We start from the raw sequence: 17,777 nt of genomic DNA, 5'->3' as shown, positions 1-17,777 counted from the left end.
AGCGCCTACACCCCCTGTCACACAGCCATATTGGCTGTTACGCGAATTCTCCTTCACGCCAGTTGGCAAAGCTAATTGGGCTTTTCCTGCGCCCTTGTCTGCGTGAAAATATTACAATAAGGGGATTCTGCAAAAACAAGACTTACAACTAACCCCTTTCGTACAGCCGCGATGCAGCCTCTGTTAGGCCCCTATCACGAGCCGGCGTTTTCCCGAGCTCTTGTCTGTTTGAAAGGTATTATCAGGGCTGTGTTTAAGGGGGTTCCGCATAAACAAGCTGTGTCTGCTACTAAATCTGTCACTCCCGATGTCCTAGTTTTCAGCTAACCCCTTTCATACTGCCACGATCCAGCTTCAGATAGGCCCCTTTCACATCCACACTTTGGCATTTTCCCGGGCTCTTGTTCGCTTGACAGGCACAACAGTAGTAGAGTAGACCCCTGTCTTGTCACCACATTCGTTAAAAAAGTGAATCTGATAAGAATTTAAAAAAAAAAAAGTTGAAGAAGCGCAGCGTGTCAGGGGATTTTTCCACTCCCCGTGCCGGTTTGTGAAGGGTCTTCTGTTTTTAATTAGCGTTGACAACCCCCAAACGGTCGTGGCGTGAGCTTTAAAGGTGAAAGACCCGTTGTGTCGAAAATTCGCTTCTACCTTTCGCACAGACACCCTCCCACCCTGAATTCTCAAGGCTCACTGTCATGCGTGAAAGGCACGGCTGTGAAACGGGGGTCGTATCAGCCGGGCAACGAAGAAGCATCTTCTCGCCTCGTTTTTCGACCTCCGAAGAGCGACGAGAGAACTTCCCGCCGTTTGTTCTGGCCTCGTCCTATCCCCTTTCACGCGGCTGCCATCTGCCCTCTCGGTGATACTACCCGGGAAATTTGACGGCGTCCCGGCCGGAGATAAAAGATGATTAATTAGCATGAATTGGATTATTGGGTGAGGAATGCGATAGTGTCAGGGCGTGGGAAGAAGAGGTTCTTATCGACGGGCTCGTCAAGGAGCTTTTCACGCGCTCCTCTTGACTTCTCCCCCTTTTATTTGTCGGAGCGTGTCTTGGCTTTCTTTCCAATATTTGCTCCGCCGCTCAAGGGGGTTGTGCTTCATAACTCCGGATTTAGCCGGCGCCTTCGACTCGCTCTCCCCCCTTTCTCGCCGTCGGTTAACGACCGATCTGGGACAGGAAGCCTCCCCGGCGCTCCGTCCTACTTTGCCGGCGCCGCCGCTCAGGCTAATTCATTCTACTCGTTTAACGCCGTCCGCGTGGCTTTGACGTTTGGCGTCCGTCACGCGACGAGCCGGGTCTATTTGGGACGGGGCCTGCGGTTTTTGTCAAGGTTCGCGCGGAAGCCCCCGCCGTACTACCTGCCACCATCTGCGTGAAACCAAGTGAAAGTGGCCCTTCTGAGGGGGCTACTGTCATTTGGTAGCATCCCCTTTTTTGCCGTCTCTTTCGAGGCCCTCGGTATCCATTGCGCGTCCCCTTTCACGCAGACGCCACGCTGCCTCCGATACTGCCAGAGAAGCCGGTGTATTCACACGCTCGCTTGAGGCTTACGTTTCATGCCGGCGCGATTCACGCAGATCGCTCGGCTTTCCGTTATCCCCTTACGCGCGGCTGCTGCCGTACCTCCGTTAAGTCGGCGCCGGGGAATTTCGACGCCACACGGATAGAGAATTTTCGAATGGATAACCTTTGCCCCGCTTACCCCCTTTCACGCAGACGCGATCTTGCGTTTGTCGCGCCTTGGAAAGGAGCCCCAAAAGTCGCCGGACGAGCCCACGTGATGGGAGGAGCGAGCGATGGTCGGAACGCGCAAGCGCCACCATCCCCTTCCGCACAACCGACACCGTTGGGCCTCTGCTGTCACCTCATAAGCTGGGAAATTGGCGCCGGTTGCTGTGCCGCGCGCGCGCCATGAAGTCACTCTCACTTTATGGGGGGGGGGGTTTGCCGGGGTTAGGGGGGCTCTGGGGCTCGTATACCGACACGGCGGCATCGTCATCAAATCGCCGCTTCTATATTTAGCTGCGGCGGACGGGCCGGGATGACGGCGCGCGCGGCGGCTTTGTTTTTCAAGCCGCGTTGGAGTCCAACAGGAACGTTGGAGTCCAACCCGTAACGCCGCAAACGGAGGAATTAGCTGCCATGTTGGGAGGAGTTTCTCCCAGTCACTGCAGTGCTTCATCTTTGCTGCTGGCTGTGCGTGCGCGCGCGCGCGCACGCCTTATGTGTGTCAAACGCTGCAGAAAGCTGGCAAGGATCAAAGAAAATCTCTGTATGGATTATTTTTTTTTTTCACGGCTTGAAATACGCCAAGAAAGCAGCCGTGTAGTAAGGCTGCGTAAAAAGTATCGCTACAAAATGGGGGTGTCGGCCTACAAATTTTCACAGGGAAGATGAGTTCAAATGCAAACGCTGACATTGCCAGAGTTTGGTTGCCATTCACGTCCTCTGTCCCAGCGTTTTGTTTTTTTTTTCTTTTCCGTGTACCCTTTCACGCATTCATCCACCACGGGTTTCCTTCTCATATTGGTTTCAATATCGCAATAAGCGGCAGTCGAAATCTGTATTGTAGTGCGCCCGCTCACAGCGGGCAACGAGGCACTCGAAAGTGGCGGCGGCGGCGGCGGCGGATTCTCCCGCGGGCTTTAGCCAGCTAGCTAGCGAAGCGCATGCGGATGTTGCGGCGGACGACGGCCGATGTCGGCGAAGGCGCTCAGGTTTTGATATGGGGCCGAGACCGGAGCGCGTCGCCGAAAAGGGAAATGGCGCAAACGGTGGAAAGGCCTTTGCGTGGCGCGTCGGGAGGCTTTTGTAGCCGGCCCGACCGGCGCAACGGGCCTTCATTTTGCCCGGTCCTCTAGTCACGCCTTTGTCTTGCGGCGACCTGTGAGCGTCCATTTCTTTCTTTCCCTCTTTGCAATTTTCCCAAGCGAGGCTTCGGGCCGTCAAATGGCCTCAGCCCTTTGACGGGGCTATTTTTTGACGGGGCCGGTGTCCGCGCTCGCTCGCTCGCTCGCTCGCTCGCCCTGACGTCTTTTTCCGCTTCCTGGCGTTTGACCGAGCGGCCGGCCGGCTTCGAAACCACAAAACAATCCAAAGAAAAAGAGCAAAAAACAACATATACAGGCGTAACTTTTCCGACCGGGATGACGATGGCGTGGTCGGTGCGGGCGCTGTCCGCTTCGTGTGAGCAGATGGCGGCGGGGCGGCCCCTTTCCGACAGGGGAAAACTCGCTCCTCGTCCCGCTTTCGTTTTGCATGGGCCATGAATATTTGACGGCGCCTCGTATGTTGCGGCCCGCGGCTACGCCCGCCGCCGTTCACTTATGGATGAGGCCCCCCCGCGGGCCGGCCCCGGCGTAGCGCCGGCCCCGCCGAGACGCTAATTAATTAGCGGGCTATTTGCGAGCCATCTCGGCGGAGGACGGCGGCGCTCGTCTCTTCTTTAATCGGCCGAAGATTTCCGCGGCAGGGGTCTCCGACCCCCGGCCGTTTGCGACATTTTCTCGCACGTTTTAGCCGAGGGGCGGCGCGCTCCCGGGAGCTGAAATTTCAGCTCCCCGCGCTCTTCTTTCAATGCTTTCCCTTTGATGTGAAATGGCTTTGATTTAGAGATCAAAATAGCGCAGGATGTTAAATCCACACCTCTACCTTTCCTATCGGGCAATTTCCGAAGAACCCTCGAGGAATATTTGGATCGCGTTCTTCCACGTGATTCTGGCGGTATTTCAGCATAGTCCTAGTGTGATAACTAAGTGCAAGTTGCTGTCCCCATCTGGGTGACATTTCAGCTCCCTACCGTCTTCTTTCAACGCCTTTGACGTAAAGATGAAACGATCGGAGCAAACGGCGCGCTAGGACGGATGCCTGTCTGCGACCAATGGCTTGGGGATGGGGCGGGGTCATCCCAAACGCTTCCCCTTTGCTCTGTCCCGGGCGTCGCCGGCGCGGGCCGCCTCCTCTCTCGCTCTTTTTGTGCGGCCGCGTCAAAGAAACGAGCGGGCGGGCGAATCGGGAAATTGGGACAATGACGAAGTTTCCCGCTCGGCTCAAATGTCCCGGGGACCGGGCCGCGTCCCAGATAGACGGGAGGGCCAATCTTAGCGCGGCAAAGACGTCGTCTCCCGCCCTTGCCCGACTTGCCGCTCCACCCGGACCGGCTTTCTGCGAGTGACTCCTTTTCCGTGTCCCGGGGTGGACTTTTCACCGACTTTGGACGGAGATGTCCATTTTGGAGACAAAGTGACAAGCTGAGTGGACTGGCGTCCCCTAAATGGTAACAGCCAGCCCATCAAACGGCCGCTGAAATCAATTGCGCGCTTTTAGGTTTTTCCCCAGTATGTCGTTTGCTAAATAGCGCCTCGCTTGTTTTTGTTACTTGCTTCCATTTCAAATCAAAGATGTTTTTTTTCTTTTTTTTTCCCACGTCTTGCTCCCTCTTCATCTTTTCCGCGTTAGCCAACGGCGGCCAGTTGTTTTTGCATTTGAAAATGAGCGTAGCTTACGCCGAGCGCCTCCCGGCGCTATCGGGGTTAGCGGGGTTAATGCGCTTTTTAAAATGCGCCCGACGGAACGTGCTAACCCTTTGACCCGGCGGCGGAAACGGGCTGGCAAAGATGGATGCCGGCCAGATTATTCGGCGGAGATTAGCATGCTTTTTTGTTGTTTTTTTAATTGTTTGATTTATTTTCATTGCGAAAGGCATTGGGAGCGACCGATGCTAACCCGGTGGTCATTTTTGCTCTTTTTTTCTTTTTCACAATTTGCCTCACTGAATAATGCTAGTCACGTAATTATGGTCACACGACTGGCATTTTTTTTTTTTTTGTGAGATAGGCGATGGCAGCACGAGACCGTTTTACGCCCTCCGATCGACACCCTATTCCGTATTCGTATTGTATTGTTGTGTTGTATTCGTAAGTATCGTTAGCAGTCCCGCCGTTCGTCACATTACGCCTTTATTCCAAAACGGAGGGGGGCCGGCGGGTGTTCCGGCCGTTACGTAACAGCCGTATCGCAAAAGGGACGACCCGGTTTGGTCTCTTTCCAACCGCCGTTCTTTTTCATTTCACTTTTTCGTTTCTTCTCTGTTTTTCCCGTCCTTCTCCGGTAACTTTGTCCTTCCCGCGCAGCATCACCCCAGGAATGATGGCGTTGCCGTCGGGGCCGCCTTCGCCGTCGCCGTGACGATGCCCTTCAGCCCGCTGTCCGGCGACGAGGAGCGCCAGAGGATGCTGGGGAACGGCCGACACCCGTACCCGGGGGCCGAGGACGAGGAGGAGGAAGAGGAGGAGGAGGAAGAAGAGGAGGAGGAGATGGAAGAAGACGGGCGCGACGAGGACGGCGAGGACGAAAACGGCGAGCCGGAGGACGAGGACGCGGAGGAGGTTCGGCGAGGGGTCGGCAGGGTCGAGGGGCCCGGGCCCTCGGGGAAAGGCGCCGGACGGGCCGGGCCGCCGGGACGCGCGGCCAACCCCTACTCGGCCGATCCCCCGCGCCAGCAGCTGGCCGATCGGCAGCAGCGGAGGCAGAAGGAGCGCGCGTCCGGCTCCGGGCCGCAGCCCCCCGAGGACGCCCACATCGCCATGATGGTGTTCCGCATCGGCATCCCGGACATCAAGCAAACGGTGAGCGGACGCCGAGGCGCTTGAGAACGAGAAAACGCCAACGCGGCCGACGCCGAGCTTTTTGGCGAGCGCCGGCCTCGCTTGGTGTAACCGTAGCAACAACGGGGCCAACGCGAAGCTCCTTTAACTCTTTTTCTTCGGCGTTTTCGGGATTCTGCCGCTATTTAAGCCAAAAAATGGTGCCGTGTTGAACTTTGTCGTCGTCGCCCGGGTGAAATTGCAGCTCCCTCGCGTCTCCTTTCGATGCTTTGCGTTCGATGTAAAGATCAAAGGATCGGAGAAAATAGCGCGCAAGGTTTAGCGAGGGATTTGAAGTCTCAAACAAGAGGGCCCGGATGCTGCCGAGCGTCCAGGACGGAGGTTCCGGGCCGCGTGGGCCGCACCCCAAATAACGACGTTTTGGAATCGATTGAGTTTATCTTTTAACGGTCGATTTGTTTGTGCTTTGTTTGGCTTGAGCTTTTTTTTTTTTTTTTTTTTGGTCGCGAGGAAGGACGGCGCGACTTGACTTGAGAGCGGTCGCCGTCGTCCGTGAAATCTGACCCACGGGTGTCCGGAAGTTGTGCTTATGCCAAAAACGAGTTTGTTTGTTGAGCCGTCAACTCGCCACTGCGGCTAAGATGCTAGCTAATGTTAGCGTGCTATATAGTGCTGCTTTGCATGCGTTTAGCTCGTTAGCATTTTTGTTTGTGCCAGGTACTCCCCTATGCTGTGAGCATATGCAAAGGTTTTTGTATTGAAATGAATAGTAACTCAGTTATCTGATTGATTTAATCCTTTTCATTTTGCGTACACTTCGAGGCGGCAGATAAAAACTCCAAATCTCAAGCGTCGACCGGTAGAGCTCGCGACGTATTATTGATCCTCCGGTTTCAAATCGGACAAATGGGAATGACGGATAACCGGAAGACAAAAAAAAAGATGGCCGTTTGGGAACGGGGAGGGTCGGAGGCGCAATAAAAGGCGGAGGCAAAACGGAGACGGGCAGAGGTGAAGCCAGGTTGGCGGCTGCCGTGATTAGAGCGGGCGCGCGCGGAAGAGGATGGTGGCATAAATCCTCGCGGGAGTCGTAAAAAGCGTCATCCTTTCTCCTCAACCCCACCTCATTTTCCGTCAATTAAGCCCGAGAAAGATGCTGGCGTCAAGGCTAATCATATCGCCCGCTTTTAAACGCTTCCTCCTAGCCCAACTCGCAATCTAGCGCATCTGTTGGAGCTAGCGCCTCGTCTGCGTTTCCACGAATTAGCACGCGGTCGCTGACGCGGCTCCCGTCTTGGCCAACTTCCCCCGGCTGAGTTTGGCCCCATTTAGCTGGCGCCTCCGAGCTCGCCTCCGTTTTAGCTTCCGCTCGGCCGAGCCTCTTCCCGGCCCGGCGTCGAGTCGGAGGACCGTCGACCCGACCGCGCGTCCTCGCGTTTCTCGCGCTGCGCTATTAGCTTTTGTTTAGCTATTAGCCGCCGCCCGTCGGCCGGGTTCCGCGCGTCAGCCGATTGGGACGCTCATTATTTTGCGGCGTAACGAGACCGGGGGAGCGGCCTCGTCCATCCAGCCGTCGGGGCAAAAGTATTTGGACGCCGGCGTGGAGTCAATATTGTCATTCCTCCGGGAGGACCTCAAGTGCAGATCACACAAACTAAAAACGAAGCACTTTACCGCTCGGGGTCATCGGTTACTTTTATTATTTCAATGACTATTTTTTTTTGTGTCCAAAATAATGGATTACTTTGGGACGTAATGACCTGAACCACTAGTACTCTTAGTACCTAAATCAATGGATTAGTTGAGTACTTACGTCCCAAAGTAATCAATCAATTTAGTACTGTTTTGCAAAACTCATCTCCATACATTAAAGTCCCGCTAATGAATGACTTTTGGCACTTTACTACCTTAAGGCATGTACTTTACAACTTAAGATTACTCTCCGATTACTTTTACTATTTCAAATACTAGTATTTTAAGATCCCAAACTATTTGGAGGCGTTGGATCGAAGTGCGGCAGCCCGTCCCCGCCCCGTGGCTCGTCTTCGGCCGCGACCTTTTGTCTCCTTCCCCGTTGGCCCTTGAGTGTTTCAGGGGACGGGAAGGCTTTAATGAGCTCTGTGGGGAAATGAAAAGAAAAAAAAAAAAAAAACTGAAAGAAAAAACAAAGTCAAGTGTGCGGAATGGCTCCTTCCCCGCCTCCATCCATCCTATCGATTTCTTTTGCAACGACTATACCGGGGCTGTCAAACTCATTTAAGCTTGCGGAGGAAAATCTATTCCCAATATTTTCCTTCCGGAATCATTTCGTAACTGAGTCTTTCATAAGTAGAGCCGCTTTTACATGTAAATAGCCTAATCTGTTCCAAGCCCGCAAAAATGCTCCTAAACCCTTCAGGTGAAAATAATAGTAATAAAAATGCACGGTAGCAAATACATGTTGGAATTACATTAGTGCATAATAATCCAAATATATCATTTAAGAAGAACAAAACCCTTTCAATTCGTCATGTTAATTGCAGCAGTTGACAACATGCATGCAGTTCACTTGTTTGCCTTGAGATGGTGCTGTGTGTTGGCGATGAGTGGAGAGAGAAAGAGCGACACCTTTTTAGGACGTTTGATTTGTATGGTTTTATTTGACATTTGCAGTGATCCAGAAATAATCGTTATTTTTTGGATTATTTTGAGCACCTGAGTTTACTTAAGTTTAGTTTGGAGTGGAAGTGCTTCCCGTATGATGTCTAAGTGCTAACGACGCGCTAACAAAGTGGACGTCAGACGTCAGACGCATATTTTGCACTACATTATTAGCGCTATTGCCTACGTTGTCTTTTTATTGCTATTTATTGCCCGATCGTGAAACGTAGTCTGCTGCTCGGGGAAGTGAACAGAACGACGCCGACGACGGAGCGTTCTAAATCCCGGTTCCGTAGGCGAGCTGAAAGGTTTTCTGCCGCTTGAGAATCGCCGTTGTCAGCGCTTTCCGTTTCCCCGAGACGTCAACGTTTTTGTGTGCGCGCGCGTGAAAGCGAGCCAAGCTTATAGAACTGAATCATTTGCCCTCCGTTCTAACCCGCACCCCCTTCAGACACACACACACGTATATACACCCAGACACACACAAAGTACCCTAAGTCTCTATGGCAACAAGCGGCTTGCTCGGCTAATGAACCGGTTGCCGTGGTAACCGCGCAGGCTGTGCGAGACGGTGAATAAAATCGAGGGAGAATGAATGCGATGCATACACAAATCTTTGCGCGTGTGTGTGTGTGAGACTGAGGTATCCGCCAGCGCGAGGGCCAATGGCGGTGCGACAGTGCGCCGTCGCCGTGACAACAATCATCCTTCATGCTTTTTTTGTGTTGCGACTTCTTCACTTTGCTGACAGTGCCTCTTTGAATGTGTGCGTGCGTGCGTGCGTGCGTGCGTGAGAGAGAGAAAGAATACCGCACCGTACAGCCATTCATATTCTATGCGCACCTTCTTCACTGGGGTTGACCTATTTTAATCTGCCGCTGTCTCCCTCTTCTGCGCGGAAGGTGCACTGCAGTTCCTGTTGCCTTCCAACACGATGAACAACTCGCTCTTTAAGAAACGGGAATGGTTCTTAACCCCTGGGCAAAATTTGGATCCCGCTCAGGGTTTCGATGTGTGATATCAGGAAAAACCTACAAAAAAAACAAAACTCTCGGAGGGTAAAATACTGCATGGATTGTCAAAACACTCGGACTTTCAAAATGCCACGCTGCCGTCCCTTCTAAATGCTTGCAAACGGGAGGTAGAGACGCACACCCCGCAGATGTCAAATTTAGCCCTTGTCGGGCTCATTTGCCGCCATTCAAAACTGCAAATATTGTCGATTTCGGACATATTGAAAAGCCAATGTTTTATCACGCGTTGCCCCCGATTTTTTTCTCCAAAACGCGGCGCGATAAAACATTTTGCGTCGACCACCCGGCGGCGCTAGCAAAATCCCGACCTCGAAAGCTGTCGCCTTCGCTCCGCTCAGAAATGCCTGCGCTTCAACCCGGACGCCACGGTGTGGAAGGCCAAGCAGCAGGTGCTGTGCTCGCTCACCGAGTCGCTGCGAGACGTCCTGAACTACGGCCTGTTCCAGCCCGCCACCGACGGCCACGACGCCAAATTCCTGGAGGAGGAGCGGCTGCTCAAGGAGTACCCGCAGTCCTTCGAGAAAGGGGTGCCCTATTTAGAGGTGTGCGCTGTCTTGCATGAGCTCTTCAGGAGCTACCGAAATCTGGAAAAGTAACAGAAAAACATCAGGCCTTACAACGACCTTAATTTGAAACAATATTGACTCGACTCGTCCGCCGCAAACCCCCGCAACGGGCTCGTTTCCAACTTTTGCCTTAATGCTAATTCCCTCGGATGTTCCAGTACCTTTTATTGGGAAAATAAAACGTCCTGCTCCGGCTGTATTTTCCCAACTTTATAAAACGCACCTTCAATGATTGGCCTCTTTTAAAACCCTTTTCATGTATAGGGCGCACCGCATTATAAGGCACATAGGATAGAAGCTACAGTGGTTGCTTGCGTTATGCATCCACTAGATGGAGCTGCGCCACAGGAAATATCAAAGAAGCTTGTAGCTAAGGTAGCACGATGAATAAACAGAAACGAGTAAATGGTCTAAATATGCGCACTGATTATAAGGCAATGAGGTGATTATAAGGCGCGCCTTCAATGAGCTGCATGTTTGAAAACAGTTTGAAAACGCCACATAGCGTAGAAGCTGGGCTCGCACTACGCATTCGCTAGATGGAGCTGCGCTAAAGGGAGTGCCAACAAAACGATCGGATGAGTCACTCAAACCCGTTTAATGTACAATCAGAAATAAAGACGACGGTTTGTGGAAAGTACATCTGAACAACGGTGAAAAATCCCTCTTGCTCACATGAAAAGACTGTTGGGATCAATGCCAAAACTAAGCAAGATTGACTCTATGAATACATGACGTATAGAAGTATAAATACACGCAGAATGCAAAAACATCCGTTTCCCCACAGGAGGGCAGCACAGTTGTACGTGTTGTCGTCGTCTTTCCTTTTAGTTCCGATACAAAACGCGAGTGTACAAGCAGACCAACCTGGACGAGAAGCAGCTGGCCAAACTGCACACCAAGGTAGGAACCTCCCATGCAGGTCTTGCAAAGGTTCATCCAAAAAAAAAAACAAACACAATGTAATACCGAGCCTACGTGTTAGGGGGCGCCGCAGCAAGCTTCCACTTGTTTGTGTGTGTGTGTGTGTGCGCGCGCGCGCCCTGGTGCAGGCCAGTCTGAAGAAATTCATGGACTACATCCAAACCAACGGCGTGGACAAAATGAGCAAGTTCTTGGACAAAGGCCTGGATCCCAACTACCAGGACGCCGACACCGGAGGTCAATACGACGCATGGAAACGAGGGCATGAGTTTCCGCGCGCGTTTGCCCGCGCGCTTTTTTGCACGCGTGTCGGACGCTCTCTCGCCGGCGCAGAGACGCCGCTGTCGCTGGCGGTGCAGTGCGAGCCCGGCGGCGGCGAGCCCATCCGCGTGCTGGTGGAGGGAGGCGCCCACATCGACTTCCGCGCCAAAGACGGCCTCACGCCGCTCCACAAGGCCGTCCGAGGCCACCGCCATATTGCCCTGCTGGTCGGTGCAAGCGCCGCCCCGTCGCGCGTGCGGCGAAAAAGGAAAAAAAAGATCCATCCGACAATCTGTCTTTGGTATTGATGTTGCGTTAGGTCCTGCTGTCCCTGGGCGCCTCCCCGGACTACAAGGACCGCCGGGGTCTGACGCCGCTCTACCACACCGTGCTGACAGGGGGCGACACCTCCTGCTGCGAAACGCTGCTGTACCACCACGCCAAGCTGGGCATCAGGGACGAGAACGGCTGGGACGAAACGCACCAGGTCCGCCCGCCCGCTCGCTCGCTCGCCCTCCGTCTCCGTCTTGGTCTCCGTCGCGCCGCGCGTGTGTTTTCTTCTCCTTGTGGGGACCCCCCACACTTGTGAGGACCATTTTGGCCGGCCCCAAAAGGTGAAACTACTAATCATCAAACATTAACATCGCCGTGAATCGTATGACATTCCAAGTTTGTCATTTACTTTCATTTTTTGGCGGCGGAACCAAAGCCGGCGGCGGCTTAGGAAGCGCGTCATGTCAAAAACCCCCTTGTGCGTGTGTGCCGTGGCCCCCCCCGCAGGCGTGTCAGAACGGCAATTCTCAGCACCTGGAGCACCTCCTCTTCTACGGGGCGGACTCCACTTCCCAGAATGCATCTGGAAACACTGCCTTGCACATATGTGCTTTATATAACAAGGTACTCATTGCCTGATAGTGAAAGACGTATTTTTACATTCATTGCCAGGCGCTTCATATATTTTTTCCTAATGTTTAGCAAATCAGCGGAATGGCGACCGCCCTGGCTAGGGAAGGTCACAAAAAATTTGCCAATAAATGCGCATGGATCACTTTTGATTTTTTAGGAAAGCTGCGCACGAATCCTGCTCTACCGAGGGGCCAACAAAGAGACGAAGAACAACAACGGGCAGACTCCCTTCCAGGTACGCGGAGGGCTTGGCTGTCTTCCGTTTGAAACGGGCGCAAAAGCGAAACCGCCCATGTTGTCGTCGGGTCAGGTGGCCGTCGTGTCGGGTCATTTCGAGCTGGGGGAGATCATCAAAAACCACCGGGACGCCGACGTGGGTCAGTCTCTTTTCATTAAAAAAAAAAATGTATCGCTAAAAGCAAGGTGAGGTCTTGCTGGATCCAAAAATGAAGGCTGTCAAAACCGTTTTCGCTCAGGGGCCACACGGAGGAAATCCGCCGCGGTGGCCCCGAAGCGCAAATCAAACGCACAAAAACCTAAGAAAAAACAAAAAGGCCTCACGAGAGAAAAAAGAAGCAAACTAGCAAAGGGATCTCTCCTACGCGAACGGTGATGAATAAAACAAAAAACAATCACATTTCGGGGTTACCGTACCTTTTTGGCCTTCATTTTTGTGGGGGGAAAAAAAAGCGCTCTTGTATTGTGTTTGGGGAATCTCCTGATCTTGCCCCCCCGCCGGCCAGTCCCCTTCGTGGAGTCGCCAAAGTACGCCCCCCAGAGGCGCGAGAGCGCGCTGACGCTGACGTTGCCCCAGCCTCACCCCTTCCTGCGCGCCAACAGCGACAGCAGCATGAACTTGCCCGACTGGATGGCGGCGCCCAACTCGCTCGGCGCCAACATCGTCTCCGTGCAGGTAGCCGCCCGGCTAAGCCAAAGTCGCCGCGCCGCGCCGCGCCGCCCGCGCCGGCCCCGCCGAGCCGCCTTTTTGCCGGCCAGGGCTTCAAGCACACGGGGAGCGTCCGCAGCTCCAGCAGCCCCCGGGGGGCCAGGACGCGCTCGCCGTCCCGGGGACGCGCCGGAGACAAGGACGAGCGCAGCCGGCAGCAGGGTCGCAAGCAGGGGTCGGTCGGCCCGCCCGCCCGCCTCCCGGGGGGAGGGATTTGTCTCCCCATTCCGCACGCCGATCCCGAAAAGCCTTTGTCATTTTGCGCTTTTGCCCCCAAGCCCCTCCCGACCGACATCGTGCGCTTCTCAAACTTGCAGAAGCGGATCTGAAACGGTGTCCTTTTTCATTTAGCCAAAGAGAAAAAAGATCAACTTTCCACAACTCTTAACTACTTTTTACAGTGTAACGGCTTCGTCTGAAATTTTAAAAAAGCGTTCCGCGTTATATGCGGAATCATTCTGAGACAAATCTCTCCGTCCGACCCGCACTTTGTTCATTTGTTTCGTTCGAATTTTGAGCTCTGTCTAATTTTGCGTGTGTTTGACCTGCGGGCAGGCCCGCCGCCGCCGGCGCCGGCGCGCAGACGGCCGGCCAGCGGCGCCGGCTGTACAGCGCCGTGCCGGGCCGCGTCTTCGTGGCCACGCGGGCGCATTCGGCCCAGGGCGAGCGCGAAATCAGCTTCGGCAAAGGCGACAGGGTCAAAGGTGAGCCCCCCCCCGCCACTTGCCTTGGCCCATTCTCTAGAAAGGAAATGATGCATTCGATTGTCTTTCGTCTTTCTTTGTATTTTAGTCGACTGCGTTTGAATGTAGTGCCATCTAGTGGTGAGCTCGAATCGATACATTTTGGAAACCCACTATCATGGGCGGAAAAATGCCCCAAAATGTCTTCCGTTTCGTCGAAATCATATGGTGCTGAGCTAACGGCCTTAGCGATCCCCATCTGGATTTGATTGCGCGTTGTTTGTTGAGCTTTTTTACAAAACGTTTTTGTGCGCCGTCTGTCGGCAGTGCTGAGCGTAGGCGAAGGCGGCTACTGGGAGGGGACGGTCCGCGGCCGGACCGGCTGGTTCCCCTCCGACTGCGTGGAGGAAGTCCTGCATCGAAGTCAAGAAGCGCGATCGGGTCAGTTTTTTCCACTCTTTTTCATCTTTGCGCAAGCAAGGGAGGAAAGGAGGGATGCAAAGAGGAAAGGGGGGGAGGAAAGGGGAGGGGAGGAAGGAAGGAACGAAAGGGAAAGAAGTTTTTTTTGCCTTATTTGATTGGAACGGCGTTTGTCATCGGCATTAACCGAGAATCCGTTTGTGCGAGCGCAGAGAGCCGCGGGGAGCGCGCCAAGCGTTTGTTCCGTCACTACACGGTGGGCTCCTACGACAGTTTTGACGCCCCCAGGTAAGAAGGCCTCTTTCTTGTCGATGTGTTTGGACGGCGCGCGGCGCTTGTGCTCTTCTTGCTCCTCAACGTTTCCCCGGAGGAGCCGGCAGCCGTTTGAGGCTCGGCGTGATGTCGCCGTGCCGGCCGTTCACCTCGTCGTAGCTCGACCGTCATTAACCGCGACCGAATCTCAATTCGGACGACCGCAGATCAATTTTCCTTTGCCGGTCGTGAAATCGTCATCAAATAATACCGTCCGGAAAATGATATTTGGAATAAAATAAACAATGGATCTTCTCCCGCTGTCTGCCATCCAAGAATTCTTGGCTGGTTTGCATAGCATCGCGGGCCACGTCAAAATGTATTTTCCACACGCGCCGCCGAGGACGGCGGGCCGAAATTGGCCCCCGGGCCGCAGCTCGGACGGCCGCGTTCCAAGTACCGTCATTTCTCAAAAATGACACACTTTTTGTCCCAAAAATATGGGCGCGTCCAACCCCAACAGCAAAATGCGGATAGCAAAATGCGGCCCCCGGATGCGCACTGGGAAAGAAGGTCATTCCCCGAGTATAGGACGCACTTTTTCTTCCCCCGAAAATGAAGGGCAAAAGTATGGCGTCCTATAAAGCAGCCGTTGTCCCGGTGAAATCATTTGCAGCTGATTTAGTTGATCTTTTCCCAGTTCCGGGTTGGCGCCTTGTTTGGCTGGGCCTTTGTTTTTTGCCGGTGGCGGGGAGCCGTCACGTGTTGTTCCTTCTCTCTGAGCGACCTGGGCCGCCCGTGACTGTGAGTTGATGCTAATATGGCCAAAATGAGTCGTTCGTTGGTGGTCACCTTTAGCGTCTTGTATAGCGTTGCCTCGTATGTGTTTAGCTCGTTAGCATTTTGCTATGTGCTAGGTATTTCCTTTTGGCAAGTGTTGGCCGAAAAGTAACAGATATAAATGTTGCTTATTTTTTCGGTTTGTTCTTGCAAAAATAATTTTTGCGTCCCCGACTCCTCTTCTCAGCTGGCCGAGTGTGTTTGTGTCCGGCGGCGGCAACTTGGTATTTGATGCTTTTGTAAATGCGTTTGGTCACAGCAGATAATTCAAGCGGCGACGTTTAGTCCGCCGCGGCTCACGGGTCAAATCCCCCGCCGACGCTCCTGTCATCCGCGACCGGCGCAGCGGCCCGCTGTATTTTTGATTTTTTTTTTTTTTTTTTTTTTTCCGCCAAGAACCCCCGATGCACTTTTTAATTGTCAAGCCGCCACTCGCTCTCCCCCCGTGGCGTCTCCATCTGGAGGCTGAACGGTGAAGGGCGACAAAGGGGACACTTGTATTTATTTATTTGTTTTTGGTGAATGCAAATATGCCAGGATGCAAGTGGGCATCTGAAATGCCAAGGTTCTGATTTCTAGTTCAAGTACAAACGATATTCCTGCACTGATATTTTCGGCCAGAAGGGGCGGCGCGGCATCGGAAAGCAGTCGATATGTATCGGAAAACAAAAAAGTCATCATGGTTTTTGCTTTAAAATAGTATTTTTTGACTGTGCGTGCCGCCTTGAGATATGAGCAATGTGGCGGATACGAGCTGTCGAAAAATACAAAGGAAACGCAAACGTTCGAAGTCTGAGTAGTTTTTGTCCAGCTTCACGTCACAACAAGCAACAATATCGCCAATAAACGTTAACACGAAGAGAATGTGTCTGTCAGTTTGGGGCGGTCTTTCTCAAAATATTGGGGGGGGGGCTTAGTTTTTGCTGTGTGAAGTGTAATTGCACATCCACGCCACCAGGCGGTGCAGCGGGAGTTTGAAACGTATTCAATTGCTAAATCACATCATTGAGTGATGTGACAAAAAACGTTTTTTTGAGGTGTTCCACATTAATAATATCTTGAGTTTCAATAAGGATTGACATTTTTTTTGTATTTAGACTTTGATGCAGTTATTTTTTTGGTTTCAGACTAGCCTGTAACCTGTATTAGGTATATTATACAGTTTTACAATTTTTATTTTGGGGGGGGGGGGATTGAAATGTTTTGGCTTTGCAAAAACAAAAAAACGGATTGAGAAACACGGGCTTCAAGCTAACCAAGAGTGCAAAATGCCTTAGTCGCGCAATTTGGGTGGCGTTGTTGTGGTCCTGTCCCCCCCCCTCCTCCTCCCAAATGTTGTAAAGCGGCTCTCGCGCCGACGGCGTCCTCGGGTAACCTCCGAGCACGCGTTTAACGAGCGATGGCCGCCGGCTGACAAAATGAGCCTTTTGCTATGCAATAATGCGAGCTCAAGCGCCAACGTTGCCTTCGAGAGAAGCGGGATTTTTTGAGATCCAAATTGTCGGCTCGCGTTCCGCCGCCTCCCGATCCGGCTTCGGGAGCGTGTGGGCCGGGGGGGAGCTGGGGTGCGTGTTTGTGTGTGTGTGTGTGTGTGGGGGGGGGGGCATCCAAGGTGCTTCTTCTGACCGCTGCTTTTTCTCCATGAGTAAAACCAAATGAAGCGCGTGACGTTTTGGTCCAAATGAGCACATTTGCGAGGGGAGGGGTCACAGGGGTCGCCAAAGTACGTAGATAGTTGAAAAGCGTTCTCGCTTGTTTGTGTTGACTGAAAGATCACATCGGACACTTGTCCTGGTCGTCCGCGGTCATAAATCGGTGACTTTTCATGCTACGAAATCGTCCAATCGTTCAAGCGGCACGTTCTTGAGCGCGTCTCGATATATCGGGATAAATATGCAAAAAAAAAAAAAAAAAATCACTCCAAACGTGAAGGCATTTTTGAATGCCGGCCGGAATAGCTCCGCCCCTGCTTTTATTGTCCCAGATGGCCGTTTGAAATGACTTCATATCCTAATTGTCGTACTGCAGAGTCCTTGACGCCTGGCTGGAAAGCGGCCAGCCGAGCGCGCTGGCTGGCGGGCGGGCGGGCGGGCGCGCGCGTCCGTGTCAGAGGAGCGATTCAGGGAGATATTCCCTTCCCCTCTCGCCGACCACATTTGCGGGCGGGCGCTCCTCTGACACGGACGCGCGCGCCCGCCCGCCCGCCCGCAAATGTGGTCGGCGAGAGGGGAAGGGAATATCAGCGGGGAGGGATGGACCGAGGGGGGGGGGGGGCAGGACCCGCGCTTCCGCGGATGCTAGTCGGCCACCCGGACCGAGAGGATGAAGACGAGGACGTGAGTTTCCGCTACGGCTTCCTCTCGGCGCCGCGACCATGTGCGCGCTTGCGCCTGACCTTAGCGGATCGCTCGTCGTCAGATAAGAAGGCATGATAGAAAGCATATGGCATACATCACATGGTTAGATATCACTTTGTGATATACGGCATATGATTTGTCACATATCATCCGCTTTATATCACATGCTATGTATGTATCACTTTAAAGACATATGATATATGTCGGGGCATATATCATGGTTATGTGATTTGTCCTATATAATATATATGTCCTATATCCTATATAGCAGATATGATATATCAAATGTTTCGTGACATTAGTTGAAAAACAGGCAAGGGATACAAAGATGGTTT

General features: G+C 53.1%; 1 protein-coding gene across 5 annotated transcripts in view; it reads left to right on the top strand.

The window, feature by feature from the left end:
* shank1 (SH3 and multiple ankyrin repeat domains 1) overlaps nucleotides 1-17,777 on the top strand; it is a 32,856-nt gene that overhangs the window by 908 nt on the left and 14,171 nt on the right. For all 5 annotated transcript variants that reach the window (XM_088437369.1, XM_088437368.1, XM_088437367.1 and 2 more), the window contains exons 2-15: nucleotides 5,140-5,634; nucleotides 9,626-9,829; nucleotides 10,685-10,756; nucleotides 10,906-11,014; nucleotides 11,111-11,265; nucleotides 11,358-11,525; nucleotides 11,819-11,935; nucleotides 12,102-12,179; nucleotides 12,255-12,321; nucleotides 12,688-12,857; nucleotides 12,941-13,065; nucleotides 13,446-13,594; nucleotides 13,901-14,014; nucleotides 14,206-14,281. In XM_088437369.1, coding sequence (XP_088293495.1) covers nucleotides 5,197-5,634; nucleotides 9,626-9,829; nucleotides 10,685-10,756; nucleotides 10,906-11,014; nucleotides 11,111-11,265; nucleotides 11,358-11,525; nucleotides 11,819-11,935; nucleotides 12,102-12,179; nucleotides 12,255-12,321; nucleotides 12,688-12,857; nucleotides 12,941-13,065; nucleotides 13,446-13,594; nucleotides 13,901-14,014; nucleotides 14,206-14,281 — 2,042 coding nt within the window. In that variant the 5' untranslated portion in view covers nucleotides 5,140-5,196. The remainder of the gene's footprint in view (nucleotides 1-5,139; nucleotides 5,635-9,625; nucleotides 9,830-10,684; nucleotides 10,757-10,905; nucleotides 11,015-11,110; nucleotides 11,266-11,357; nucleotides 11,526-11,818; nucleotides 11,936-12,101; nucleotides 12,180-12,254; nucleotides 12,322-12,687; nucleotides 12,858-12,940; nucleotides 13,066-13,445; nucleotides 13,595-13,900; nucleotides 14,015-14,205; nucleotides 14,282-17,777) is intronic.

The sequence above is a fragment of the Hippichthys cyanospilos genome, chromosome 16 (genome assembly GCF_059441005.1).
Source record: "Hippichthys cyanospilos isolate Australia breed blue-spotted pipefish chromosome 16, RoL_Hcya_1.0, whole genome shotgun sequence".
In the NCBI taxonomy this organism is placed as follows: Eukaryota; Metazoa; Chordata; class Actinopteri; order Syngnathiformes; family Syngnathidae; genus Hippichthys; species Hippichthys cyanospilos.
This window is presented reverse-complemented; position numbering and strand designations above follow the sequence as displayed.